The following is a 27,020-nucleotide window of genomic DNA, read 5'->3' as shown; positions in this document are numbered from 1 at the left end:
ACTACATTGCTTATCAAGGTCGAATGTAACTCTACAACATCATGCCATGCAGATAAAATCGAGAGATTTAATAATCCCCCGCTATCTCTGAGAAATCGAGAAAAACAGAGGAGACCAATCATCTGCCCGACAATGAGGAAAAACGGATCAACCGTGAATTGGCCGCAAACGTGGATTCCGTTTCCGTGGGGCGATAAGCGTCCACTAATTACTATGACATACAGCTCGGGTATCGGGGACGCTTCAACAAAACAATAAAACAAAGACACAGTCACCTCTCATTATAAACATATCGACCACCCATCAGACTCCAAGATGGGCATTGTGGGTCTTTTGAGCAGTTTCGCCGCTATTGCGGTGGTGCATGAGGTCGACAATGGCAAAATAAGTGGTGACAACGAAAAGAGCCCTGGGTCCGACCGGTCAGCTCGACATGAAAACAATTGAGTACTTCAAAGAACCTACCATTCAAAGGATCCAAACACCGTGACGGCTTGGAGGGCACGACAGGTACTCCAAGTGCAGCCGACCGCAGGCGGCAACTCAGCGCCCATGGCGATAAAGCCCGCAAACCAAAAGATCATTGTAACCACCTCGACGGCCGGAATCACATAGTGGTGGGCGAGTCGCGGTGCATAGATCGGCGCGGCGGCCAGGTAAGGAGTGGCCAGAAACGTTGTCCAGCAGCCCAAAAACAGGTTGAAATCCACAGTACTGGAGTACGACCACCCGTTGAAGGTACTGACCACTAGAGAAAAGGTTAGTGGATGAGGAGCGGGAGAGGGAGAGGGTGGTCACGCACCATAGGCCGTCAAGGCCAATACGATCAGGCCAAAAAGGATTTGTGCGATGCGAACGGCGTAGATCCAAGGGAAAGCCATGTTGGGTGATGAGTTGATACTGGCGATGAAAAAGCGTGGACCAATTTATATATAAAGTCATCAAAGATCAGCCACCGGCGTCGCCCAAGCGTCATCGGTGACAGGCTAGTCAGGTGGCAGCCAATAGGGCTGATGGGGAAGGATCGCCTTTGTGAAAGTGCACACTATTCAAGAAAAGGAAGAGAGGGGGTTTTCCTCATGGGATAGACTTGAAAACCCTGATACCTGAGTAGTTTCTATAAATATTACTTGCATGGTGTATTTCTGTTGCCTACACGGGGTGCTGTGAAGAACATGCGTCGATCTGATTTTTGTGGCTTGACGCTGCCTAACGCTAGCGTAACGCATACTTTATATCCAAGTTCAGAATGTCTGACCCATGAGGTCATATGCCCCTGCATCTGTAAGTCTGGAGTTTGGTAACCGATAAAACCGTTATGTTCATTCACTTCTAGCGCTCTCATCTATAGAACCAAAGATTAAAGTTCATACTCAACTTGTATAGAATTCGTACCATGTCACCGGGTGGAGTCAAGACCCCTTACCGATCTATTTACTCTGTTCGCTTCTTTTCTTTTCTTTTTTTTTTTCTATACGGCGATCGTTAGTCTATAGAGAGATACCTAGCGCTCTTATTGCTCGTAACACTGATCTGATCTGTGTTATGTAAGCGATCTTCTCTCTTCATCCTACACGGGGCATCTTGTCTAGGACGACGCGGGACGGATACTCCGCGAGAGTTGACTATGAATAGAAAAAATGGCCATTCTTGAATGTCGAGACCAAGTGTCGACATTGGTTTGCTCAAGGAATCAACCATGCGAAGGACACTGGATACCCTGCCACCGGAGCTTGTGTGCCTCATTCCCAGCTACCCATCGCCTGTTGATGCTTCTTGCCTAGCTTTGTGCAGCCACCATGTTACGACCTCCTCTCTCGGCTTTCATGGAACTTCGGGGGAAATCATTCCTAGCGTTCGTACAGGATTGCTGGACGGAAATTTGCGCATCGACTTCGTAACCAGACTTGTTCGAGTTATATCAGCTCATATCTGCCCGTACCGCACTTACTCGCCTCACCGATTCCATGTTGTACATCTCCATCTCGCCATGAGGAGGATCTACTTCAATCCATCCTTTGGTATATCTGCCGAGTGACTAACGTATACCGATATGCCATTTGCGTTCCTTGATCCTCAAAAGCGCTCCCATGCACCTATACGGATGTCAAAAAAGAGTTCCGGGCTTCTCATCGGATGGGCCTGTGCCAACGCATACTAAATTTCGCAGTGGCCAAGCAAAAAAAAAAAAAAGCGTGCTACAGCTTTACACGGAGGATTATAACACCTGAGTCTGCGAGCGTATCGAATTTTTCCAAGGCGATTTCTCCCATCTTATAAATCATAAGGTCGCATGGAAACCTACGGTTTCGGTGCAAATTGGCGGTCGTGTCCTGTTGAGGCGAAGTGAGGTGAGGTGGGAAAAGCAATTTGTTATTTAGGCCCAAATGCCTACATCTATTGGTCTATAATGACAAGAGTTAGAAACAAGGTTCCCGAGTGGAGAATTTTAGCTAAGAATTGCAATTCCCTTGACCACATCACTGCAGACTCGCACGAGAAATGCATTGAATCACGCCATCGAGTATTCCCCCGCCTTCTTGCTCAAGCTTAAAATCGAACCTCCTGCCTTGGAGAGAGTATCACAAAGAATATTGTCTTAGACAACCCCATATTTTCACCATGTCGGAGCAGAATTTCCACTTTGAGACGCTTCAGCTTCATGCGGGGTAAGCATTCCCCACAGTCTTTTGTTTCGTGCTTAGTTCCCATTCCAAGGCTCCTCGAATCAATTCTCACAAGTCAATAGTCATGAGCCTGACCCAGCCACTAAATCCCGTGCTGTACCTATCTATGCCACCACCTCCTTCACCTTCGATGACTCTGCCCATGGCGCCAGGCTCTTTGGCCTCAAGGAGTTCGGAAACATTTACAGCCGAATCATGAACCCCACCGTAGACGTCTTCGAGAAGCGCATCGCCGCTCTAGAGGGCGGTATCGCTGCCGTCGCCGCCTCATCAGGCCAGGCAGCCCAGTTCATGGCCATTTCGGCCCTCGCGCATGCTGGGGATAATATCGTCGCTACCAGCAATCTATACGGAGGCACCTATAACCAATTCAAGGTACTCTTCCCGCGTCTGGGGATCAACACTAAATTTGTCAAGGGCGATGACCCTGCCGATATCGCGGCTGCCATTGATGACCGTACCAAGGCTGTATTCTTAGAGACCATTGGCAACCCTCGTTATAATGTGCCAGATTTCGAGGCAATTGCCAAGGTAGCTCACGATAAAGGAGTTCCACTGGTCGTAAGTTGAAAGCCACTGAATGAAGTGATCGGCGGCTTACAGTGTGGAAATTCACAGGTTGACAACACCTTCGGTGCAGGCGGTTACTTTGCTCGCCCCATCGATTATGGCGCTGATATCGTTGTTCACAGTGCTACCAAGTGGATCGGGGGTCACGGCACCACCATTGGAGGTGTGGTTATTGACAGTGGCAAGTTCGACTGGGGCAAGAATAGTGTCCGCTTCCCGCAGTTCGTCGAGCCTTCGGAAAGCTACCATGGCTTGAAGTTCTGGGAGACTTTCGGGGCCGCTGCCTACGCCATCCGGGTTCGAGTCGAAATTCTGCGTGATCTGGGCTCGGCATTGAACCCCTTCGCGGCGCAGCAGCTGATCTTGGGAATTGAAACCTTGAGTCTGCGCTCAGAGCGCCATGCCACAAATGCTCTGGCCTTGGCTAAATGGCTGCAGAAGAATGAGAATGTGAGCTGGGTATCTTACCCAGGTCTGGAGGATCATCCTTCTCATGCCCTTGCAAAGAAGTACCTCCCACGCGGCTTTGGTGGTGTTTTGTCGGTGGGTATCAAGGGTGGCGCTGCTGCCGGTAGTCAGGTGGTTGATGGCTTTAGGCTGATCTCCAACCTTGCCAAGTAAGTTCGCCCTGGTTGATATATTGGTATTTGCTAACCCTCCCAGTGTCGGAGACTCCAAGACCCTAGCCATCCATCCTTGGTCTACCACTCATGAGCAGCTGACCGAGCAGGAGCGCCGGGATTCTGGCGTGACTGAAGATGGAATCCGAATTTCCGTCGGCACAGAGCATATTGACGATATCATCGCCGATTTTGAACAGTCGTTCCGTGCATCTAAGGCTGTGCTGTCGGACCGCACGGCTTAAAGATATATCTATTTATATATTTATAATCAAAGGCCAGAGCTGAACAACCGAAAACTTCCGAGAAAATATGTTTATTAAGAGCTAGGAATATACCGGAATGGTATTTCAACGTGGCCAGCAACAAGGCCCGAAGATTTACATATGTAGATTTGGCCATTCCCTTACGATAGAGCGAGAAAATTACAATTATACAACTCTGATTATTGGCAAATTATTTTCCAGAATACTCGTGAATACGGCGTGAGCGTTTTAACCTGCAAAAGTACATTAGGTAACATTTGACTAAGAGCTAGCTAGGTTCAAGAACCACAACCAATTTGGGAGATTGATGTGACGCAGTAGAAGAGATACCTCAGGCTTGGACGTGAGCTACAACGGAAGAAACGGAATAAGGTGAAAAAATGGGTCTGTAACAAGATTCTTTCATGCCTACGATGGGCGTTGATTCATGACAACGTCATTCAGTTCGCTGTAGGCATATGCAGATGTTTCACAAAAAAGGGAAAAAGGAAAAAGAGGATATGAAAAGAAGAAATAATCGAAGAAACCCAGACGCATAAAAAGAAAACCTCCCTCTTCAGTCATTTTGATACAGATCATGCCAACCCATCAAAACGCCAGTTGTCCGTGGACAACACCGAATGTCCATGCAAAAATGGTGGATTAGAAGACAATGGTCAGAAAGGCCAATTAGGCCATGAAGAATCAGCATAAAACATGGGAAAAAGAGAAAAACAAAATTGCTCGGCAAGAAGACCCTGCTTTACTCACCCTGGCCGGGGGCCGGGGGTTGAGAAGTCTGCATGGAACCCTGACCCATCATGAAACCGGGAGGAAGCATGGGCATGCCAGGGAAGCTGAAGCCGTATGCGGGAACAGCAGGGGGAACGGCCGAGTTGTTCATGGTGTTGTTCATGTCACCACGGTCAGCCTGAGGAGGACCGGAATTGTGACCGCCACCGAAACCATCACGCTCCGGGCGACGACCACCGGTGAAGCGGTCTCCTTGAGTGCGAGTGGAAATGGGACCCCGCTTGCCACCAGTGTCGGTTGCGATGCGACGGCTGATTGCCTTGGAAGATACACCCGCGCCGATCTCGATATCAGGTTCCTCCACCACCATGCCAGATTCAATCTGACGGCCACCAGTGCCACCGTACTCCGCAGTGAGCATCCATTTGCGGTCTGCCTCAGTCAAGCGTTCGATCGGAATGATACTAACACCCGTCTGGTAATCACTGCAGTCACGAGGACCGAACCCAACACCCCACCGGGTACGTAGTTGCATTTCTCCCGCGCGGTAAGATTCCATTCCATCACGTGCGGCTATAGCATCCTGGCGAGTAATCATCTTGATGAATGCATGACGCTTGTCGACATTGACGATACAGGTTTGAACGACACCAAACTTGCCAAACAGGGCACGCAGATTTGCCTCGGAGGAGGTGACACCACCAACAAAGAGGGTGCGGCTGAGAACTTTCATGTTGTTTTGACCAATGGAATAGTCCCATTCAATGAGCTTAGGACCCGGAGGGGGCAGGTTGGGATCATTGCGAGGAGGCGAAGGAGAGCGGCGTCGGCGTCCAGCCGGGCTGCGCTGGCGGTACTCATTGCCTCGACGACCACGAGCATCCCGAGGATCGCCTCTACGACCAGGGGATTCACCGTGGTATTCGCCATATACAGGGCTGTCACGGCGACGAGGGGGAGAGGCGGTGCGGCGTCGGTCCCAGCCAGCCCCAGGGGAGCGCGATCGACGGCGATATCCTCCCGGGGAACGGTCGTATTGACGGTCACGATCGCGCTCATCTCGGTTTTGATTATCTTGCGGGCCCCATCCAGGCATACCGGGCATCGGGGGCATTCCAGGCATCGGAGGCATTCCGGGCATCGGGGGCATTCCCGGCATGGCATTGAAACCAGGTTGGGTCGGGTTGGCGCCCATGTTTGTCATGGTCCAGAGTTGTAGGGCGGTGGCCCACTGTTCTTGAGGTATCCCCTGGGCGGCAAGCATTTGAAGTAGCTGAAGTTGCTGCGCCATTGCACCTCCGTCGGGCATGGCTGGAGTCGCAGCTTGTGGGAGCATGGCGGCCATGGGGTTCTGGGCCATGGGGTTCGGGGCCGGGCTGTGAGTTTGTTGTTGACCCAAAGCGGGGTTTTGACCGAGAGCCCCCAGAGCAGCGTAAGGGTTCATAGCATTGGGAGCGGCGAATTGGGTAGGAGCGGAAGGGGGCATCGAGGCATCGGCAGAAGAGATGGGCAACGGGGCGGAGGGGTTCAAAGCTGCGAGCGGGTTGGCCGGCGTAGCGGGAGCAGCGGGGGCAGCGGTGTTCTGCTTGGCCATATCGGCCAACGCCTTTAAGATACTCGAGGTATCTGGAGCAGCTGCAGAGTTACCACTCGCTCCCAGTGGATTCGAACCGGGAGCAGGTGATCCTTCGGGGGTGGTGGACTCGACGTCTGCACATATGGTTAGAAGGCAAGTCCAAGTTTCTGGAGATGAGAAGGAAACACGGAAACAAAAATTGACGAAGTCATCTAATGGGATACCGAAGGGACCGAGCTTACTTTGAGGGGTGTTCATCTTGTCTCGAATTGAGGCGAGCATAGGAAGGGGAAACGTGCATCCCCGCTCCCAGATATCGATGAGTTTCTTGATCTTGTCCTATACGATTTAGAAAGAAAGAAATACGTTAATCATACGGTTTCTCTAAAGAATCAGAGTTGGCGAGGTAGATGGGTGTTTCCACCAATGTACCAGGGTGATCGGCCCCCAAGCTTCGGTGGGGCTGATTTGAATGCATATCTAGTGCGTACCTTTTGATCCTGTGGGGACGTGTTTATAATATCTCCCATCAACACGGGCAGAAGTTCAGTGACTCGGTTGACACCCGCGGCGAAAGTTCCATCCGGAGCAGAATTTCCTGGAGGTTGACCAGCTTTGCGTGCAGCTTCTACCCACTGTCGGGTTACAGAGTCTACGACATAGAGTACGCCCAGCTTGTGGGTGCCCGGTGCCTTTTTGAAGTGGGTGTAGATCTTTTGGATGAGAACGGATTCATTCTGGAGGTGAGTTAGTTTGGAAGTTCAACTGAAGTTGGAGGTATGAATCAAAACGTACCTGAACATTGGCGGTGCACAATGTGGTGATGCTGTGAATTTTGGAGCCTGATACGCCAGGTGGTTTCAAAGCCAGCATGGACTGGAGATAGTTCTCCAGCTCCGCTACAGCTGACGACATGGTGAAAAATAAGAGGATTCTCAGAACCAAGTGAAAGGTCTAATGTGACCCGAGAAGGAGTCGTCGGCCCAAGTCCCGTGGCTACTGGAGAATTGCGAACAGGAGGTAAAGGGCAAAATGTCTTTTTTGGTCTTGGTCTCTGACAAGATTAGATTCTTCGGGAGAATTCAAAATATCTAGCCGTCTTCTTCACTACAGCATAGGAATGTCGAACCAGGCCAGAGAAATAAGAAGTCGCCTACAGCTGGGATACAGCCTAGGGGGGGGGGTTGCCCTTGCCTGAAGTACGAGTACGGGGACCTAGAGGCGTACTGGTGAGAGGGAAAGGGTAGAATCCACGGATTTACAGAGTACTATCCGTGGGGAGAATCTGATAATTCCGAGATGAGGGTGATGGCGAGTTGACGGAAGGAAACGATGTTCTGCAAGAGAAAAGGAGTGAAAGAGTTTGTTCCGCTAGGCTGGATTGGTCATCATCACACGTGACCTGGATCACGGGAGACAGATCACGTGGCTGTTGCTCCCGTGACTTGGGGTCGGTTCCCCCGGCTACAGTTGTTGATGGAGCTACATTCGAATGGGAAAACAGAAAAGAATAAAAAAAGAATTCATACGTATACTTCTGGTGCACTAACCCAAGAAACCCACTTTGCTGAGAGCTATGGGGTCGGCAAGATTTCCGTTGGCGAATATCGGCTTCTTTGGTTTGTTTCCTTGCTGTTTTGGTGTTAGTCTCTTTCCCACCCCCATGTCCTCGTTTGTCCCGTGGAGCTCCCGAATTTCGGTGAACTTTTTAAGCAGATGACCGGCTATAAACGGAGGGAACGTAGCTGGGTTTCAATCGATGATCCATTTGCATGGACTTCATGTCAAAGCAAATGATATGCAGAAGGTCATGGGAATATCGAATCAGCTGGTAGCCCCCAAAGGTCCTAATCTGATGCCGAGGGCCCCAACCCGCACTTTCGGGGATCCGGATGGCGGGACATGGGATGGCGACTTGCCGACGTCACTGCCATACCCGCATCAGGGATAGTGGGTATGATACGGTATACCTATACCCCTGATCTTGCTGAGCTCATAACCTCGGCCCTAATCAGATAGGATGACGGTGTATGGTATGGAGAACTGCTGCGAGTATCCTCCAAAGTAAATTTAAAAAGCATCGAGTGACGGAAATGCTCGGACTCGACGATCCACGGCAGCCCGAGCTATGTACCGTTGGGAGTAAATTACATACTGATCAGCCCGATCCGTACCGGCTGTATTACGGGAAAAATCCAATCCGAAAAAAGGGAGCTCCCGGATGATTTCTTTTCTTTCCTTTTCTCTCCTCCCATTCCACTCCTCTCTTTCCCACACTTCTCTGTCGTGTAGAGATTGACATTTCATAATGGCCTCCATTCGAATTGGTACCTCCGCTCTGCGGGCCTCTATGGCTAAGCCTGTGCAGACTGCCGCCCTGAACGGCGCGCGCTGCTACTCCTCCGCCAAGGCTAAGGTATGTCGTCGCATCGAAAGTTGATGATTGTCAATTGGAATACTAATCTCTCGGATAGTCTCTTAAGGACACCTTCGCCGACAACCTGCCCGCCGAGATCGAGAAGGTCAAGAAGCTCCGCAAGTATGTCATTCCGCGCCCAACAAAACTACGTGTCAGTTGCTGATACAATCGCAGGGAACACGGTAACACTGTCATCGGTGAGGTTACCCTTGACCAGGCCTACGGTGGTGCCCGTGGTATCAAGTCTCTCGTCTGGGAGGTGAGTTTTATATCTCGATCCTGGGATGACGCGCAGGCGCAGTGAGGCTGACTTTTTCTGTTTTTCTTGCGTTAGGGTTCCGTCCTTGACTCTGAGGAGGGTATCCGTTTCCGTGGCCGTACTGTAAGTGACAGGAATAGGGCGTTGAATGCCGATAGGCAACTAACACTCAGATCTAGATCCCCGAGATCCAGGAGCTTCTTCCCAAGGCTCCCGGTGGTGAGGAGCCTCTGCCCGAGGGTCTCTTCTGGCTTCTGTTGACTGGCGAGATTCCTTCCGAGCAGCAGGTCCGTGACCTCTCCGCCGAGTGGGCTGCCCGTTCCGATGTCCCCAAGTTTGTTGAGGAGCTCATCGACCGCTGCCCCAGCACTCTCCACCCCATGGCTCAGTTCTCCCTGGCCGTGACTGCCCTTGAGCACGAGTCTTCCTTCGCCAAGGCTTACGCTAAGGGTGTCAACAAGAAGGAGTACTGGAACTACACCTTCGAGGACTCCATGGACTTGATCGCCAAGCTGCCCACCATTGCCGCCAAGATCTACCGTAACGTCTTCCAGGACGGCAAGGTCGCCCCCATCCAGAAGGACAAGGATTACTCCTTCAACTTGGCCAACCAGCTTGGCTTCGGCGGCAACAAGGACTTCGTTGAGCTGATGCGTCTGTACCTGACCATCCACTCCGACCACGAGGGTGGTAACGTCAGCGCCCACACCACTCACCTGGTCGGCTCCGCCCTGAGCTCCCCCATGCTCTCCCTCTCCGCCGGTCTCCAGGGTCTGGCCGGTCCCCTGCACGGTCTGGCCAACCAGGAGGTCCTGAACTGGCTCACCAAGATGAAGCAGGCCGTTGGCAACGACCTGACTGACGAGTCCATCAAGAACTACCTGTGGTCCACCCTGAACGCCGGCCAGGTCGTTCCCGGTTACGGCCACGCTGTTCTCCGCAAGACCGACCCCCGCTACGTGTCTCAGCGCGAGTTTGCCCTCCGCAAGCTGCCCGATGACCCCATGTTCAAGCTGGTCAGCCAGGTCTACAAGATCGCCCCCGGTGTCCTGACCGAGCACGGCAAGACCAAGAACCCCTACCCCAACGTCGATGCCCACTCCGGTGTCCTCCTCCAGTACTACGGCCTGACCGAGGCCAACTACTACACCGTCCTGTTCGGTGTGTCCCGTGCCCTCGGTGTCCTGCCCCAGCTGATCATCGACCGTGCTCTTGGTATGCCCATTGAGCGCCCCAAGTCTTTCAGCACTGAGGCCTACGCCAAGCTGGTCGGCGCCAAGCTGTAAATTTAACAGCGCAAATGGTTTTCGGGGGGTGTTTCTAAGTTAAGACATGTATTATTCCTTTTTTTATATCTGGTCCTGTGATTTTTTTGTCATGTATGATAGGACTTGGGTTCGAGCGGGCCTTGTAACAGCACTTCCTCGAAAGCATGATTTATCACGTAACTGTACATTTCCAGTAAAGACACCAGAATGGGACTGACGAAAGGATTCGATGCATAGATGTACATCGTATTGTACTGCATGTACGTAGATAAGCAAAGTCTGAGGTATACACCAGCAGTATTGAGAATGGTCTGACGGCTACTGAGGAGAATCGAGCACACGTTTGTTGGGGAGGCTCAACCTTCTCTCACCGACCCACTTGGAAAAAATCACAACATCCACGTTGTTATGGCGATGTAGAAGGAGAACAACAGTCATGGAGATGATGGTTACGCTGCAGAATATTGAACAATCTCTTGTAGGATTAATTGGCGATTTTCGGAGTTTACAAAATTCCCGACATAGCAAAGCCCGACATCGTAGCATCGGTTATTGTGAAAGTACGGAGCAATGTAGGCGGTATGGGAGGTACCCTGTACCCAATAGCATGAGTGGAAACTCCGCCCTCGAGGTACTGGCCTGAGCTGATTGCCCCTATAAGACAATAGGCGCCTCGCCCTTCCTTCTTCTTTTCCAACCACTCTCTTCTTCCCCAGACTCCCCATTTTTTGAGTCTTGCACTCCTCTTCTCTCTCCTCTTCTCCATCCCTTAGGCGACGAAGCCCCTATCTCCCTTGGTCAGGGCCCCTTTCAGCAGCATCCCCATACCAGAAATGTCGACAACTCCAGAGAAGGCCGCCGCGCCTCAGCTTGAGAAGAAGCCCGTCAAGTTCAGCAACTTGTTGCTGGGCGCTGGTTTGAACTTGTTTGAGGTCACCACCTTGGGACAGGTTAGTCTTTTCTTTCTCAACTTTCCAGCTTTCCAGGCGCCCTGGAGAGCTAGGGCGCCCGAAAAAAGCCAAATCATCGACTGACATTCATCCCTTTCCGTTTAGCCGTTGGAAGTGATCAAGACAACCATGGCCGCCAATCGGGGCGACAGCTTCGGCAGTGCTATGGGTCGGATTTGGGGCCGTGGCGGGATCCTCGGTTGTATGTAACCAACCCCCCTTCGCTTTTCCTCCGATGCGCGCAACTTGCGTGTGGGGATCATCCAGCCAATCCTGTTGGAACCAACCATGCTGACTGAAGATCTACCGACATTTAGACTATCAAGGACTCATTCCGTGGGCCTGGATTGAGGCCTCCACTAAGGGCGCGGTTCTCCTGTTCGTTGCCTCCGAAGCGGAGTGGCAGGCTCGCCGATTCGGTGCCAATGATTTCGTTAGCGGTATCAGTGGTGGTATGGCTGGTGGTATCGCCCAGGCGTATGCCACCATGGGCTTCTGCACCTGCATGAAGACCGTCGAGATCACCAAGCACAAGATGGCTGCCGCCGGTGTTAAGCCCGCCAGTACCTTCGGAACCTTCATGGATATTTACCGCAAGGAGGGTATCCGGGGTATCAACCGTGGTGTCAACGCCGTGGCCATCCGTCAGACTACCAACTGGGGTTCTCGCTTCGGTCTCTCGCGTCTGGCTGAGTCTGCCATCCGCAAGGTCACCAACAAGGAGGATGGCCAGAAGCTGTCCGCCTGGGAGAAGATCCTCGCCTCCGGTCTCGGTGGTGGTCTTTCCGCCTGGAATCAGCCCATTGAGGTCATTCGTGTCGAGATGCAGAGCAAGACCGTTGACCCCAACCGCCCCAAGAACCTCACTGTCGGCAAGGCGTTCAAGTACATCTACGACTCCAATGGAATCCGTGGTCTTTACCGCGGTGTCGCTCCCCGCATTGGTCTGGGTATCTGGCAGACCGTCTGCATGGTGGCTCTTGGTGACATGTGCGTTCTAATCTTCTCTCCTTCCCTCCCCCCCCCCGTTCTGATACCTTTACTAATCTCTTTGCATCTTATAGGGCCAAAGAAGCAGTCGAAAAACTGACTGGCGAGGCCGTCACCGCTAAGCACTAAAGAGAAGGTTTGAGATACCCTTCTGCTATGCAGCGGTTGTCGGAGAGCGAGACTTAAAATTCCGTCTATACATCCATAATTTGAAACAAGACCCCGATACCCACTGAATGCATTTGTTGTGAAACTCAAACACACCCCTTAGAATACTTTGTCTTAGCTTGATCCAGTGTCCTGGTGTTTAACTTAATTCATTATCTTTCAATGAAAACCCCCTTAAAGGAGCCACTTTGGAGCGTCACGAAGTTATGTAATCCGATGCCAGGAATCTGGAGCTTGATTCTATTCTACAAACCAACCATTGACCCCAGTTTTCGGGGGAACTTACTTCGTATCGTGATGTCGAATCATCCGATCTCGGGGGCGCAAATCGGCTCTTGAGACGTCATTGTATGGACCTTTGTTGCTCTTCCATTTATCCGTTCGGCCTCGACCGAGGCATTGTAATGTGATGATGTACGCACGACTTGACCTCGGCTAACGATATTGTTTAGATGTCTCATATGATCGTGATTATCAAATGTTCCGTATGTCATTATCTTCCCCAAAGACGAGGACATAAGCATTTAGGGACAAAGTCAAGCACTGTTGCGCTATCCATTGTTCAGTTCACAGGATCCTTTTATTGGGTACTCCTAGCTCCCGTCAACTTTGTTTTTTTTTTGTTTTGAAAACGAGGTTGGCACAGGACTTTGAGGCTCATCATACTAAAGACGCGCTAGATGACATCTGGTCTGCTGTCTTGGTGCATTTGTGTTTTACAGACATACCACTCGCAGAGATCTGTGGTTGTATCTAATGCGAGAAGCCCTCTCGGATCCACGGCCGAATTTTGCGCAATAGGGCCCAAGATCAAAAGAAAAAAATGGACAAAAACATTCACAAAGGATTACTAAGAGGAGGACTGCATCAAATAAGGTACAATTGTATTACAGTCAACTACACCCTCAAACACAAAGGAGATATCGGGAAGGAATCTAGGCACAAGTGATCACATCAAATCCAAACGAGGAAACACGCTTTTCCCTCGGTCTAGGGGGTTGTATGGTATACAAGGGATATTTAAGCAGACAGACCAATGTCCTCAGCGTACGGGAGCTGGTGAACATCGCCGACGCTGACAAGAGTGGCCTTTCCGGAAAGGAAAGTCTGGGCGGCCTATGAACATTTTTAGTTAGTGTTAATTCATAAGAAAACGAGAGAGAAATAAAACGTACATCCTTGACCTGCTGCTCAGTAACATTCTCAAGAGCCTGGGCAATCTCGCCAATCTGGTAAGCCTTGCTGCCGTGAACCAGACCGGAGCCAGTGGCTTCAAGGCCAGTCTCCAGGGTCTGAACAGACTCCAGAGCACTGAACTTGGCCAGGGCAATGGCCTTCTTAATGTCTTCGCTGGCGACCTCGCCGGCGGCGGCCTTCTTGAGGGCATCGACGACATTCTTGCTGGCGGCACCAACCTGGTCAGCGGCACCGGTAAGGGTGACAGTGAAGAGACCGGCATCGGAGTAGGAGTGGTTCTTGGTCGAGACGTTAAGGAAAGAGAAGCCCTGGGTAGCCTTGGACAGGAGCGAGAAACCAGGGGTCCACTTGATAGAGGACTCGCCGCCCAGAAGAGCAGCCAGGACGGAAGCCTCGGGCTTGTAGCCAGCAGTGCCGAAAGCGCTGGAGCCGGGGAAGGCAATCACGACGGCGTTACCGGTCTTGGAGGGAAGACGCTGCTCACCACCGAAGTACTTGGTAGGCTCGCTAGGCTGAAGCTTGTACTGGCCGGAGGAGGTACCGGTGGGGAGATCCTGGAAGAACTGACCCACCCACTTGGAAACATCGGCGGAGTTGGGGCCGGTGGCAACCAGAGCGATATTGGACTTGGCGTAGGCATCCTGAGCAAACTGGGCCAGGGCGTCGCCGGAGAGGTACTTCTCATAGGGGGTGGACTGGCTGGGGGTGATGGGAGATCCCAGGCCGCGGTGGAAGGCGACGCCATGAGCGGCATCAATAGCAACGGTCTCGGCGCTGGAGTAAACGGCGTCCTGCTGGTACTTGAGGAGTTGGCTGACAACCTCGTTCAATTCGTGGTCTAGTGTCAAACGAAAATTCATGTCAGTTGGAAAGCAAAAAAAGTTTCTGATATGCTATCACCCTCCGCCAGGTTCATTTCAAGCTCATCTCGTTCCCATGCATGATGTCAAGCTACGTACCAGTGAACTTGGGCTTGCCAGCGACCTCAGCCAGCAGCTCTGTGAAGTATGGGAGATCATTGGCGAGGAACTTGGCGCGGAGAACGACGTTTTCGCGCGAGTGTGTCGACGAGATCTGACCGCCCAGCAGCTCAACCTCCCGAGTGATGCGCAGAGCGGAACGCTTAAGTGTGGTCTATGATGGACAGGTTAACATTGAGGAAGTTGATACGACAATGGTCGCGGGACCAACCTTGAAGGCGAACTTGTCAAGGGCATCGGAGAAGCCAGGGAAGGGCTGGTAACGGGAGCCAGCCTTGGCAACCAGCGCCAGAGTACCAGTAGCACCGTTGACCTCACGGTTGGCAACCTTCACGCCGGCAGCCTCGGTGACATCGTACTGGAAGGTCGGGTTGGCAGCAGAGGCCATGGCCCGACGGCCGGCGGAGAGCGCACGCGGCGCATTTCGGCTGAGGGAAGACCGCGACAGCATGATGTGCCAGGGACAATTGAAGAAGAGAGAAAAGAAACAGTAACCCGAATGGGCTTGAAGAAGCAATTGAGGGGAGGGGAGGGGAGATGCGTCGGGAGAGGGAAGCAGACGGGTTACGAAAAGCTTCAAGATGCCGGGGCTGGGTTGATTACTCGGGCTCTGATTGGCTGCCGTGACGAGTCGGACGGACTCGGAAGAACTTTTCTACAATAGAGGTTTGGACTTTTATATAGTGTTGGGGAGTTTTAATTGATCAAAACATTGCATGATTTGCTGGGTTATATGCGGATTCAATGAGAGAGGTATGGGTCAAAACAGCAATGATCATGCCCATAATCTCAGGGTGTGGTCTATACAAGAAAGTCGAATCTCCTCGTTGTACTGTAGATGCAGGATCAGCTGATCTTCACGTGACTGATAAGCAAAAAAGTGCCCGCCAGTAATACCCTTTCGCAACTATACCAGGTCCCCTCCATGAACTTGTCGCGGTGACCTCAATTGTTCCTCATGAGGACTGGAGGCTGGTAAGCCTTCTGAAAAACGCCATGATGATGTCCCAGGTTCGCTACAGCCCCTCCACTGACCTTGGTCCAATACTGACACCCTTCTCTGCGCAGCATGCCGTGGAGCTCTGTACGCTCCTCATCGAGGACCACTTCGGAGAGCTGTTCGCAGTAAGTGATTCTGAACCAATGACTGCTATGCCCATCCATGCAGAATCAGCCCTGTGGTGGCATTCCCGCTGCAAAGCAATACTGATCATTAGCTTGGTGTTTTCCAGCGCATTTTCTCGACCCTACAACGCTATGAACGGCTTTCTCTTCCTCGATTAAAATTCTATTCTCGCCTAACTGACCGTCAGCTGCGCCATGGCTTGACTGCCATGATTCAGCATCATCTCGTCTACTACTTCACCTCTCTCGAAGATAACCATACCTACTACGAATCAAATCCCCATGCCGCATACTACCTCGTACGCTCCGGGAAGATTCTCAACTTGGTCGAAGATCGGCTTGGAGAATACGCGGCCCGAGTCATGGAGGCAATTCTCTTCCTCGGCCACGCCTCTGTCGGCCATCTTGAAACTCTACCCGAACTCCAAACCCTAACGCCCGTAGTCCCAAATGGGATTACAAACGGCAACGAAGAACCACAAGAAGATGACATGGAAGTTGAGGACCAAACCGGCGAGACGAACGGCGGTCATACCTCGGAAAGACAGCCTGCTCCTTTCCATGCCACCATCAAAGCTCTTGCATCTCACGGATACTTGATGCGTGTTCGTGATGCTCATTTCCAGAGTCCCTCGGACAATCTACTTGAAGCACAACGCACAGTGTCTTCCCGTTCAGATATCAAGGCGCTGAAGGGAAAGAGGCAGCAAGAAACGCTTGCGCTTGAGATCCAGGAACTAATACATAATCGGACCCATGCCGATCTTTCCCAAGAGCTTATGGTTCATGGCCTTCCTCGAGGGATCAAAAGGAAGTTCCGACACAATGCTTCGAGCTCTACAGATGAGCAACGGTGGGAGAATGGAGCCAATGAGCATCAAATGACAAATGAGGAAGAGAATCACTGGTCAGAAGATGAAGACGGTTTCGACAATACCCCCATGGATGTAAGATTCTTGCTACCAAATTGGACATTTCTCATGAAATGGAAGCTGACTTTCCTCTAGTCCGGATTGGTCGTGCGGGTTAACTATGAAAAGTTGGATGTGGCGCTACGCAACGCTAGGTTTGTCAGCCTTGCTGAGCAGGATGCACCTCCGGCCACCGCAGAGGTATATGACTGTCTCCTTCGACATATTGAATATGCCACGCTTCGATGCCGAGATACCGAAGAAATTCCACGTGAGTGTGAAGAAGGAGAGCAGTGGACTGTCCCCATTGATGCAGAAAAGATACTAGGGGATGTCGACCCTTATCTGGATCTGTCTGGAGCCTTTGCCCCGCTAGACTCATCTTCACAGTCGGTAAATCGAGGCGGAAAACGACCCTTGGAAAATGGGGTCAACGGCGATCATGAGGGCTCTGACGACGAGTCCAGTGGTCCGAGTCGAGCTTGGGAGATCAATCAGCATCTTCAACTTCTTGCACAGCCACCTCTCAATCTCACATCGTGTGTTGAGCTGTATGGTGTCCCCAAGTGGCGGGTTGGGTTCCGTGGCTTGGCTCGCAAATTACGACACTTGGAGCTTGAACGAATGATTGAATCCAGGTACGGTGACGTTGCTATTCGTGTGATCCGTGTGCTGCATGCCAAGGGCAAACTCGATGAGAAGCGACTGCAGGAAATTAGCCTGCTTCCATTCAAGGATCTGCGGCAAACCCTTTCTAGCATGCAGTCTGGTGGGTTTGTGGATTTGCAAGAGGTGCCCAAGGACGCACAACGTCAACCCTCCAAGACCATTTTCCTGTGGTACTATGACCCGGATCGTGTCTGCAGCAGTATTTTGGAGGATACATACAAGGCCATGTCGCGGACCCTGCAGCGGATCAAAGTCGAGAGAGCTCGACTCAAGGATTTCCTCGAGAAGACCGAGCGTAGTGATGTCAAGGGCCACGAGGAGGAGTACCTCACCGAAGAGGAGTTGGAACTTTTGCAACGCTGGAAAGACAAGGAAGCTCTCCTACTTGCTGAAGTGGCACGCTTGGATGATATGGTGGCGGTGTTCCGCGATTATTGATCCTCCATCTACTCCGTAGGCGGCTATCGCTTCTAGGCGAAAACGGGGTCTATCTTTCCTTTGCATTTGTACAGCCTCATGAGCGACGAATTCCTACCAGGCAGCATTTGAAGGTGTTGGCAATTTTCATCTTCTTTCACTGTAAAGATATATAGCGTAAAAGGCACTTTGTCAAGTACCTATACTCTATCTTTCCTGAAGAATGCCAAAAATAAAAATATATATATGTCAAGGTCTATTTGGATATACGAATCATAAAGATATAACAATAAAAAGGAAAGAAAAACAATAGAGCCACGGATAAAACCACAGTAGACACCGAGCAAGAACAAGAACATCAACACCGACGCTATAACAGCCCAAATCCAGAAAAAAAAAAAAAAAAAAAAAAAAAAAAAAAGATCATTACGCATCCACATAGCGAGACTGTCCATGAAGATCCTAGGGTTATCCGATTCCTTTTCCCAACCAAAAATATACAGTGTAACTCAAGCCCCCTTGATCCTCGCGTTTTGGAATGTACAGTCTGGTCATGAACTCTTGTCTTCCGACTCATCGTTCTCGCAAGCCACCTCCGCTGTGCTTCTCGCAGTCGGAGTGTTGCTCCCATCATTAAGCGTGAAACCCGCGAGCTTGGCCTCGGTCGCAACTAATTTCTCATTGGTCTCCTTGAGACTCTGCTGCAAGGACTTGATATAGTCAATGGCCATTTCCACCGCACTGGCCTTGCTGATGGCCTGGTTGGTCGCTTTATCCTTTTCTTTGTCGCCAGGCTTGGTCCCTGTCAATGCAGCCTCCTTGGCTAGTCGAGCCTGAACGAAGTCTGGCGGTACCAAAGCTTCGATTTCCTTAAGAGCGCTGTTGATGCGATTTCGTCGGCCCTGCTCGGCCAATTTATGGTTGGTGCGCTTAGAGCTGAGATTTTCGGCCAAGGCCTCTGGGTATGAAACACCAGAGGGCAAGGTGCCGTCAAGAATATGCTGATAGTTTGATTTGGAAGCAAAGAGTGCATCCTGCGCAAAATCTACAGAATGTGGTTAGACGAAGTTTTGCGAGGAAAAGACAAAAAAAGGCAAATATTGTACTCACTTTCGCTGCCGGCCCGCATCAAGGGCTGAATGCTAGGGCTAATCTTCGGTCGTAGTTGCGGACTGGCATGTGTGGAGGATACACTCGGTCGTTTCCGGCTGGAGATAGAAGATCGGGATGGGTCTGATCTCTTCGGGATCGGCCCACTGGGAGATGGCATTGCAGCTGTCCTAGGGCTGATGGGAACGGACCCGCTTGCCGGGCCCGACCTGGCTTCTAGCAAAGGAGTCAAGTTTGCAGAAATGGCCGGGCTAGCCCGGAGGCTGGTGTCAATGCGGTTGATCTTCGGACGTGCCTGCGAGGTTGCTACTGCTTCAGGCAAAGTGATGTCCTCCATGGTCTCGTCATGGTATTCGAGTTGCGCGCGCCCCATGAACTGGCCAGAGGGGTCCTGGGTGTGTTGTGACCGCTGAATTCGCATGAGAGTGGCGGGAGTCGCGGCACTGGGTGGCTGTGCCGGTTGAGGAGCAATGGCCGGAGACTTGCGCGACGGCGGAAGCGCTGGGGGTAGCATCAAAGGTTCTGACAATGGTTCGGGCGAAACCGAATCCTGGCCCGAACCCTCGGTGCTGCTGGCCTGGAGCGAGCGGACATCATTGTTCTGTGGCTTATTCAACTCCTGGGACAAGCTATTGTAAAACTCCTCCGAATTAGGGACAGGCCTCCCTCTGCGCTGCGTTTGGGCCCGGATGGAAGGCGACTGTTTGACCTTGCTGCGTCCCGAAAGGCGGGAAGCGGTCGACGTTCGCCGGCGATTGGTCTTTCGAATGATAGATGGGGAGCCCGGAGCTGAAGTCCCCGGCATTGTGTTGGCCTCGATGTTGTTGGCCACAAAGCCCACATCTGACATCTGCCTTGAGTGATAAAAGCCATTGGTGGAATGTGCCTGGGCTTCCAGAGCCGGCGAGGTGAGGGGAGTGATGCTATATTCCCCAGGAATCGCATAAGAGTCCAGTTGAAATTGGGTTTCCAGCGGTGTCATCGCAGGCGATACCAGAGGAGTGTACAGCGCCTGGCGAGCTTGTGAGCAAAAGAGGCTCCGGGGAAAAAGAGTTAAATACATCATATCTAATACATACCTGGTCCTCAACGCGCGAGTACCGATGATCATACATCTCCGGGTTGTCGTCCATCCGTTGCGAGTATCGGACAGCATTCCCATGCATTTCAATACTGTTGGGTGTCGGAGGGATCATCGGGGGGCCTTGCATGTAGTGTTGACCTGACTGTTGCGGCATGGCCTGGTGGGATGAATCCTGGGCGCAGAAGCCCGGGGTCATGCTGGGAGTAGTGGTGTAGGGCATGGCAGATTGCGACTGGGCAGGGTGATGACCAAAGTCCATTGACATGCCCTCCATTGAAGTCGCATATGGATGTGATCGGGGGTCTGAGGCCATGGTCGAGGGCGCAGTGGTGGTGGGAGGGTGGCCCATTGAATGTTGGTCCTGCATCTGGGAATGTGCTGGTCCGTGCCCTTCCAGGTCGGAGAAATGCATGTCGAATTCGAGGAAGTTCGAAAATTCATCCTCCCCAGGAGAGATGAGGGGATTCTCATGAAGCTGCTCCGGCCACGGCATGGCCGATTGTGGCTCCATGATGCCTTTTGCGGAGGGTGGGAGGGAAGTCGGCAAGTAAAGAGGGGAAAATGATTGGAAGTGGAAGTGGAAGAGGGATCGAGCCAATCACCGAGGGGTTACAGGATTTCGCGACCACGCATATAAAGTTCGAAGAAAAAGAAAAAGTAGGACAAGACGCTCCAGAGTTGAGCATGTGCGGTCCTGGGGAAAAGGGGAAAAGGAACGAGAGGCAATGGAGGGAATGGGGAAAGGCTGGGTGAGAGGAACGGTTAAACCTTGGAACTCGTTGCCTCTTTTTTTTTTCTCCCTTAGTTCTCTTAGTTTCGACTTTGACTTAATTACTTTGCCCGGGCGGAAACGGTACTTTTTTCCTCCGTGAACAATTTCGCGTTGGCGCTAAAGGCGCCTGGTGTCTTTCTAGTCGGGAGAATGTGGTCTAGTGGGAGTGAGATTCGAGAGAATCCAGTATAGCGGCGTCCAATATGCATGCAACAAACTTAATATATAGAACAGATCGTCCCTCCAACCTTGACTTTGCTTCCCCAGTCTTTCCCTGTTCTCCATTTTTGGCAGTCTCCATTTAAAAGAGAGAGGCCTCCCCAGGCTCCAATTCCCGAGTCCACCAAGTGGGGAAGAGAAAAGAGTCCACACCAGCTCGGCTTCTGACCGCGACTGCTAACCGAGATTTTTGTTTTGGAGGCGGGTTCAAGGGATCAAGGATCTAGGATCTAGAATCCAGTACCTACCAGGACCTTGGAGTAAGGATCTAGATGTTGGAATCCAAGTAGAAAGACCCGTGTGTTAAAGTTACCCTACAGTAGAATCTGGATGGTGGTGTCATTCCATTCACCCGGTTATAACTCAGTCCTTGGCAAGTCACGGGACCCTGAACCAATATACCACACCCGGTCCAAGCTTCTCAAGTTGATGCCGAGATAGTTACGGGGGGCAATCTCGCAGTCTCATATTCTCCAATACACCTCCACCATGTCGCTCCTGCTGCTGGTTCTGCTCTGCCATTTCGCTGCTGCCTCACTCACTATCACCATCCCTGCCACAAATCTCCTGCCCAACCCGCATGGACTGTCCGCATCCACCCATGCCACTTTGACCACGCTCCCCTCCGGCAATGATCATCGCCTGGCTGCTTCACTAACTCACGCGTCTACACTGGTCTTCAATGATATCCCGGCGCAGCAGGAATCCTACCTGTTAGATATTCGCTCCAGCGAGTACATTTTCGCCCCTTACCGGGTCGACGTGGCTGCCGATGGGTCCATCCTAGGAATCTGGGAGACCTTCCGTGGAAATCCATGGGACAACCGTGGGGCAGAGAAATATGTCGTTGATGTGGCTGCCAAGAAACAATCAGATGTTATTGTCGAGGCCAAGCTCGTGGGTAGGAGGGGGTTCTTTGAAGAGCGTGCCAAGTGTGAGTGATGTGGTGAAATGGATTATATTGTCTGCTAATATAGGTCATACATAGTTTCACCATTGAGTCTCATCAAGAATCCCATGATCTTGCTGGCTATTGTCGCTTTGGGTTTCACTCTCGGCATGCCGAAGCTGATGGAGAGCAGTATGATTGGCCCTTTGTTTTTTGTCGAGAATCCAAGAATCCTCTCTGACTGACTGATGTAGTGGATCCGGAAATGCGCGCCGAATTTGAGGAGCACTCACGCTCTTCACCCCTGACGGGAGGTGCCAGCAATGCCCTTGCTGGAGGGGGATTTGATCTGGCTGGCTGGATGGCAGGTACCTCACCTAGCCCCATGGCCAATACCGACGCTGCTCCAGCTGGGGCCACTGGTCGTGAAACAGGTGCGGCTACACGACGACGTTAGCTTGACTTGTTACTCTACAGCTAATTATGTTTATACGTTGCTCAATAAACTCATAGAATTACAAAGTGACTCGATAACTGCTCGTGAAATCATAAATCCATTCCATCCTAGGCCCGCAGTGAAACCATTATTCCAAACTGATTCCAATCGTCGCCACCTAATTTCCATTCCGCACCACATATTGCAGAAAAAGAGAAAGAGAGAGAGGTATATATATAAAACAAAGAAAGACCCAGAGCTCATAGGAATCACCCGAAGCTAGTGGCGATCAAACAAGGCAAAAATCATGAAATGCGTATCATGAAAGCAAGTCCCCACAATGGTACAAAGATGGCGAGGCACGGTTTAAAAGTCTCCTCCACCGAAGTCACCACCACCGTCAAAATCACCTCCACCAAAGTCACCACCACCACCACCGCCATAGTCACCACCATAGTCACCACCATTATCATAATCATGATGGTCCTCCATCCCTTCCACGGCATCGGCAATCAAAAGTCCACCGAGCAACCCTCCACCCACACCCAAGGCTGCTGCACCGGCAGTTCCCATGCCATGTTTCTGTTGTGGCTGCTGGTAGTACCCGCCTTGGGGCGGGTATCCTCCATATCCGGGCGCCGGATATCCGTATCCTGGCGCCTGTTGCTGCGGGTATCGCCCGTAGTATCCGGCATTCGGTGGGGGCTGCTGCGGGTATGAGGTGTACTGAAGCTGTGGTTGCGGTGGGCGGGAGCTGCTAGAGCTCTTGCCCATCAACTTACTCAGGAAGCCTCTGCTGCGAGATTTTTGCTCTGGTGCCGAGCCCCCAGCGATTGGCTCGGATGCATAGGAACCGGTGGATTGAGAAGCGGATTGCCCGTTGTAAAAGTCAGCAGCGGCACCCGGTGTCCCGGGACCTCTGCTGCCACTGCTGGCCCGGGCGTCTTCCTCCGCCTGGAGCTTAGCGGCGAGGCGGGCGTCATCATCGATGAGGTTGGCAGTGCCGTGCGAGGAAGAAGTCGGATTGTATGGGTTATTTGAAGCCAGCGGCCGCTTTTTGTCTCCAGCATTGGCGAGTGCAACTGGATCAGCGGAGTTTGTATTATCGTATGATGGTGGCGGCTCGTGAGAACCTCCGTCAGTGGACGGAGCTGATGTTTCTGGGCGTTCCCACTGTGATTTTCCAGTGGCGAGATTCACGTAAAACCTAAAATGAGTCAGTCAGTCCACTTCCCGGGGCAGATTCAGGATTGGGAAAGAGGCATCAGCGAAGGGAAATGTTGACGTACCATGCCTGATATCGATCATCGTACTGCGCCTTCCATCCCTCCGGAACAGAGGGTGGTGGAGGCCCAGAGGGTGGCGTGAAGGGAGCCGACATAAGCAAAGTGAAAATAGTGCAAGGGCTCGGTGATTTAAAAAAAGAATAGATCGAGTCGATGAAGGAGGGGAAAGGGGGGGCAATCAGATATGGGGGGAAGTGAAGAACTATATATGGGCTCCACACTCCCGGCCTACATAATCTAGAAAACGCAACTGCGCCACAGTGAGGCAGTGCGACGTCATCTTATGTAAGTATAATGACAATGTTAAGTTAGTTAACTACTGTAACTAGTTAATTACCATACGTATAATTCCCTTTGCTTTGATTGGCAATAATATTATTATCATCCCTCTAGACAAGACAAAAGGGATGAAAAGCTTCTTTTTTTCTTTTCTTTTTTCAAATCTTTTAATAGTACAATATGACAGTGAACTTGGTCTTCAGTCGCTATCACAAATATTAGCATCATAACAGCCACTATCTGGCCACCAATGGTCATCTTCAAGGCCATCTTCCAGGTTCTCAGTAGAAGATGGAAGTCTGGGGAGTGTTCCTCGCCTTGGAGGTTTTGGGATCAAGATCGAGTTGGCTGACTCGGGTTCTGGGGAATCACCGGTCAGGTCAATATGAACCACTTCAACATTACTGACCACCGGCCCATGGCGCCGCTTCTTTCGCTTCTCCCTATCTTTCTCATCATTCTGCTTCTTTCTCTTCTTTCGGTCCGTAGCTGTAAATGTATCGAACTTGGGCTTATCCCTTGGCGAATTATTGCGCAGACTGTTTCGTATTGTAGCAGCCTGTCTTTGCTTCTTGAGTTCACGTTGCGCATTTAGATCGAGTTCACCCTGGTTTTGCCCCTTTGGCCCGCAAAGCTGACGAAGTTGGTATTCATCCTTGAGAGGGAATCGGCTCACTTGGTCAAGGGGTGTATCCTCAGAGATATCCCGTGCCCAACGAGCATAAGGGCCTTGGTAGTTAGGTCCCTGCCCCGGGCCGTATATCGGATGCCGTTCGATCTCGTCGTTAGATATGAGCGCTCTACTAGCCTCGCGGCCAGATATATCCCGAGTGGGCGGTTCGGGGGCACTCTTGAACTCAAACCCTAACTTTTCGGGATCGGAACAAGGCCCGGTAGACAACACCCGAATGCCTCCACCATGAGACCCGATAAGAAGGTGGGATTTATCCTCCGAAAACGCTCCACTTGTGATACCCTCGGTGAAGTTGGCAATGTTGGCCACTAACGCGTCTTCTGGGGCTCGACGGATATCCCATTGTTTCAAAAACCCATCAGAGCCACCCGTATAGAACTGATCCATAGATGTTCCCCACAGAGCGACAGAGACACCATAATCAGTCAGCTCCCGGGGTTGCTTATGACTGAGTGGATGGAGCGGAGTGCCGTGTGAAAGTTGAAGAATACTTTTATCGTCGGGAAAACGGACGTCCCAAACATACGTGCGACCGTCCGTACAGCTGGCAGTGATGTAGGTCGAATCCATTGGACAGAAACTCGTTTCATTCACATCTGCAGCTGGACAGGGAAATCGGCCAGTGAAGGTGTAATTGCCGTCTATGCAGTCATATATTTGGAGAACAGTTCGCGTCTTCAATGGAAGCTGCATTGCCTGGCTATAGGTAGTTGCAGCAGCAAATTTTGGCAAGAATGGATGCCATTTTATGTCAAAGACGTTCTGGGAGTCAGGTACAAGCTTTCGTGGTGTCACTGAGCCCTGGCCAATAGTCCACAGCGCTAGATGACCGTGGTTGGGAACCTTGTACTCATCTAGAGTTCGCTCGGCCATGCCACCAACTAGAACATGATTTGTTGATGCCGTATGACCCCATGCAAGGGTTGTGGGTGCCAGATCAATACTTTTTTGGCGGGGGTGCCGAACAATAGACATATCCACACAAGTAGGAGCCTGGCCCTTCTGGACGTCCCAGAGATGAAAACTATCGGTTCCAGTGGCAATGAGATTTGGCTTCGATTTTGAAAGTGCCATCACTACAACTTTGGAGCTATGCTCCAAGGTTTGAAGGCAGGAAGGATGTTGACCAGCGGCATCCCAAATTTTGACTGTATTGTCGTAACTCGCAGTGTAAAGTCGGTCACCAACCCATTGCATATCAGCCACACTGGTGTATAGGCGCTCTTCAGTAGCAGTTGATGAAGGAGGGCGAGGGGTCCAGTGATCTGGAAGCTCGTACAGGGCACTGTTGACAAGGTCGCCCAGGAGCAAATTGTGTTTTCGATTGTATTCATCCGGTTGAGCCGTCGCTCCCGCCGCGAACTTGGTGGAATCAGGCGACCAGGCAAGAGCCACTACATCATTCGAAGCGCCTTTCCATGACTTCCATGGCCTGAGATCCGATGTCATGGCTGTGCGAATCCGGTTGCTATGACTGCAACCGCGTAATTCCCGATCCCACAACAACTTTCGAATATTAAAATCCGTGCCAGGGGGGTTTTTCTTGGGCAGATCTGATACCAAGGGAGAATCTGGAGAGAGCAATGGTTCAGAGGGCAGTCTCGAGGAGACTCGGGAGGCCCGGTGCAATGAATCTCCAGGACTCTTTGGGGTCTCATTGGATTCCAACCCAAGTAACGCACGTACATTGTAGGTGATCGGTTTTTTTTTGGCCCTGCCCGAGCGCCTGGGAGCTAGGATGTCAGGGCTTTGCAAGAGTGATCCAGAGGGGGTTGAAGAGGATCTAGAATCTAAAGGGGACATATGCAGGTCGACAATCTGGTTCGGAGGGTAGGGAGCAATGATGACACTCTGTCCCAATGGTTGCAAGGCTGACGAGTCTGTATCAGGAATTGCATTAACAGGCAAACCTGGCAATGAGGGATCTTCTACCTTTTTCTGGTATGGATTCCTCACGGCCCATTCTTTTTGCAAATCTGCCTGGTCATTATCTTCTAGGGCAGGGTGGGAAGATGAGTGATTAGGCAGTCGATTTGTTTGCTTTGAAGAGGGGGTTTTGATAGATGCCTCTTTTGCCTCTGGAGCACTTCGTGGTGTTCGCCAGACATCGTTGACTTTTCCCGAGTGGAACACCGTATGACCATGGGTAACGGTATTTGAGCAGGCTTGTTCTTGTTCTTGTGGCAGATTGGAGGATTGTGTGAATTTTGCAAGTAAACGATGAGCCTCCTGTGAGACATATTCGACATATTCCGCACTATCTTCCCGGCTAAAACTAGCAATCTGGCCCTTGTCTCTAGCTCGTAAACTGTGGAGCATTTCGTATCAAGGATCTCAGAACGCCTTGATTTCCCCAAGAATTAGTTTGAGCCGTATATCTTGATAAGTGTAATCATCTCTCACTGTAATGATTTGAGCTTGTAGTGAGTTATGACACTATTCTCTCA

General features: G+C 51.3%; 11 protein-coding genes across 11 annotated transcripts; 5 read left to right on the top strand and 6 right to left on the bottom strand.

Moving 5' to 3' along the window:
* Nucleotides 1-303: 303 nt before the first annotated feature.
* Nucleotides 304-881, bottom strand: N7484_008772 (MARVEL domain-containing protein; the record flags this gene model as incomplete). Its single annotated transcript, XM_057119159.1, has 3 exons — nucleotides 304-409; nucleotides 466-748; nucleotides 803-881. 3 exons carry the CDS (start codon nucleotides 879-881, stop codon nucleotides 304-306), a joined length of 468 nt encoding a protein of 155 aa, XP_056968714.1.
* Nucleotides 882-2,622: 1,741 nt separating this feature from the next.
* On the top strand, nucleotides 2,623-4,122 carry N7484_008771 (O-acetylhomoserine aminocarboxypropyltransferase/cysteine synthase family protein; the record flags this gene model as incomplete). Its single annotated transcript, XM_057119158.1, has 4 exons — nucleotides 2,623-2,669; nucleotides 2,750-3,248; nucleotides 3,306-3,874; nucleotides 3,921-4,122. 4 exons carry the CDS (start codon nucleotides 2,623-2,625, stop codon nucleotides 4,120-4,122), a joined length of 1,317 nt encoding a protein of 438 aa, XP_056968713.1.
* Nucleotides 4,123-4,885: 763 nt separating this feature from the next.
* On the bottom strand, nucleotides 4,886-7,366 carry N7484_008770 (Nrd1 complex RNA-binding subunit; the record flags this gene model as incomplete). The annotated part of the gene is made up of 4 exons (XM_057119157.1): nucleotides 4,886-6,585; nucleotides 6,694-6,790; nucleotides 6,943-7,188; nucleotides 7,247-7,366. 4 exons carry the CDS (start codon nucleotides 7,364-7,366, stop codon nucleotides 4,886-4,888), a joined length of 2,163 nt encoding a protein of 720 aa, XP_056968712.1.
* Nucleotides 7,367-8,759: 1,393 nt separating this feature from the next.
* cit1 (citrate (Si)-synthase CIT1) lies at nucleotides 8,760-10,415 on the top strand (the record flags this gene model as incomplete). Its single annotated transcript, XM_057119156.1, has 5 exons — nucleotides 8,760-8,867; nucleotides 8,926-8,990; nucleotides 9,045-9,129; nucleotides 9,205-9,252; nucleotides 9,309-10,415. The coding sequence occupies 5 exons, from the start codon at nucleotides 8,760-8,762 to the stop codon at nucleotides 10,413-10,415; spliced, it is 1,413 nt and encodes a 470-aa protein (XP_056968711.1).
* Nucleotides 10,416-11,230: 815 nt separating this feature from the next.
* On the top strand, nucleotides 11,231-12,466 carry N7484_008768 (putative mitochondrial DNA replication protein (Yhm2); the record flags this gene model as incomplete). The annotated part of the gene is made up of 4 exons (XM_057119155.1): nucleotides 11,231-11,347; nucleotides 11,453-11,549; nucleotides 11,665-12,337; nucleotides 12,412-12,466. The coding sequence occupies 4 exons, from the start codon at nucleotides 11,231-11,233 to the stop codon at nucleotides 12,464-12,466; spliced, it is 942 nt and encodes a 313-aa protein (XP_056968710.1).
* A 1,059-nt stretch (nucleotides 12,467-13,525) lies between these two features.
* Nucleotides 13,526-15,133, bottom strand: N7484_008767 (ubiquinol--cytochrome-c reductase subunit 2; the record flags this gene model as incomplete). Its single annotated transcript, XM_057119154.1, has 4 exons — nucleotides 13,526-13,621; nucleotides 13,681-14,540; nucleotides 14,662-14,836; nucleotides 14,894-15,133. 4 exons carry the CDS (start codon nucleotides 15,131-15,133, stop codon nucleotides 13,526-13,528), a joined length of 1,371 nt encoding a protein of 456 aa, XP_056968709.1.
* Nucleotides 15,134-15,681: 548 nt separating this feature from the next.
* Nucleotides 15,682-17,825, top strand: N7484_008766 (uncharacterized protein; the record flags this gene model as incomplete). The annotated part of the gene is made up of 3 exons (XM_057119153.1): nucleotides 15,682-15,807; nucleotides 15,900-16,754; nucleotides 16,815-17,825. The coding sequence occupies 3 exons, from the start codon at nucleotides 15,682-15,684 to the stop codon at nucleotides 17,823-17,825; spliced, it is 1,992 nt and encodes a 663-aa protein (XP_056968708.1).
* Nucleotides 17,826-18,355: 530 nt separating this feature from the next.
* Nucleotides 18,356-20,509, bottom strand: N7484_008765 (phosphate-sensing transcription factor PHO4; the record flags this gene model as incomplete). The annotated part of the gene is made up of 3 exons (XM_057119152.1): nucleotides 18,356-18,849; nucleotides 18,915-19,926; nucleotides 19,994-20,509. The coding sequence occupies 3 exons, from the start codon at nucleotides 20,507-20,509 to the stop codon at nucleotides 18,356-18,358; spliced, it is 2,022 nt and encodes a 673-aa protein (XP_056968707.1).
* Nucleotides 20,510-21,430: 921 nt separating this feature from the next.
* On the top strand, nucleotides 21,431-22,335 carry N7484_008764 (uncharacterized protein; the record flags this gene model as incomplete). Its single annotated transcript, XM_057119151.1, has 3 exons — nucleotides 21,431-21,923; nucleotides 21,978-22,070; nucleotides 22,133-22,335. Coding segments are annotated over 3 exons (789 nt in total), but the record flags the coding sequence as incomplete, so codon positions are not given.
* A 345-nt stretch (nucleotides 22,336-22,680) lies between these two features.
* N7484_008763 (WW domain-containing protein) lies at nucleotides 22,681-23,695 on the bottom strand (the record flags this gene model as incomplete). Its single annotated transcript, XM_057119150.1, has 2 exons — nucleotides 22,681-23,521; nucleotides 23,604-23,695. The coding sequence occupies 2 exons, from the start codon at nucleotides 23,693-23,695 to the stop codon at nucleotides 22,681-22,683; spliced, it is 933 nt and encodes a 310-aa protein (XP_056968705.1).
* Nucleotides 23,696-24,078: 383 nt separating this feature from the next.
* On the bottom strand, nucleotides 24,079-26,892 carry N7484_008762 (WD repeat protein; the record flags this gene model as incomplete). Its single annotated transcript, XM_057119149.1, has 1 exon — nucleotides 24,079-26,892. The coding sequence occupies one exon, from the start codon at nucleotides 26,890-26,892 to the stop codon at nucleotides 24,079-24,081; it is 2,814 nt and encodes a 937-aa protein (XP_056968704.1).
* Nucleotides 26,893-27,020: the final 128 nt, after the last annotated feature.

This window comes from Penicillium longicatenatum (assembly GCF_028827895.1).
Source record: "Penicillium longicatenatum strain IBT 33135 chromosome Unknown contig_6_segment0_segment0, whole genome shotgun sequence".
Lineage (NCBI taxonomy): Eukaryota > Fungi > Ascomycota > Eurotiomycetes > Eurotiales > Aspergillaceae > Penicillium > Penicillium longicatenatum.
Note: the sequence above shows the minus strand (reverse complement) of the source record. Positions and strands in the feature narration are given on the sequence as shown.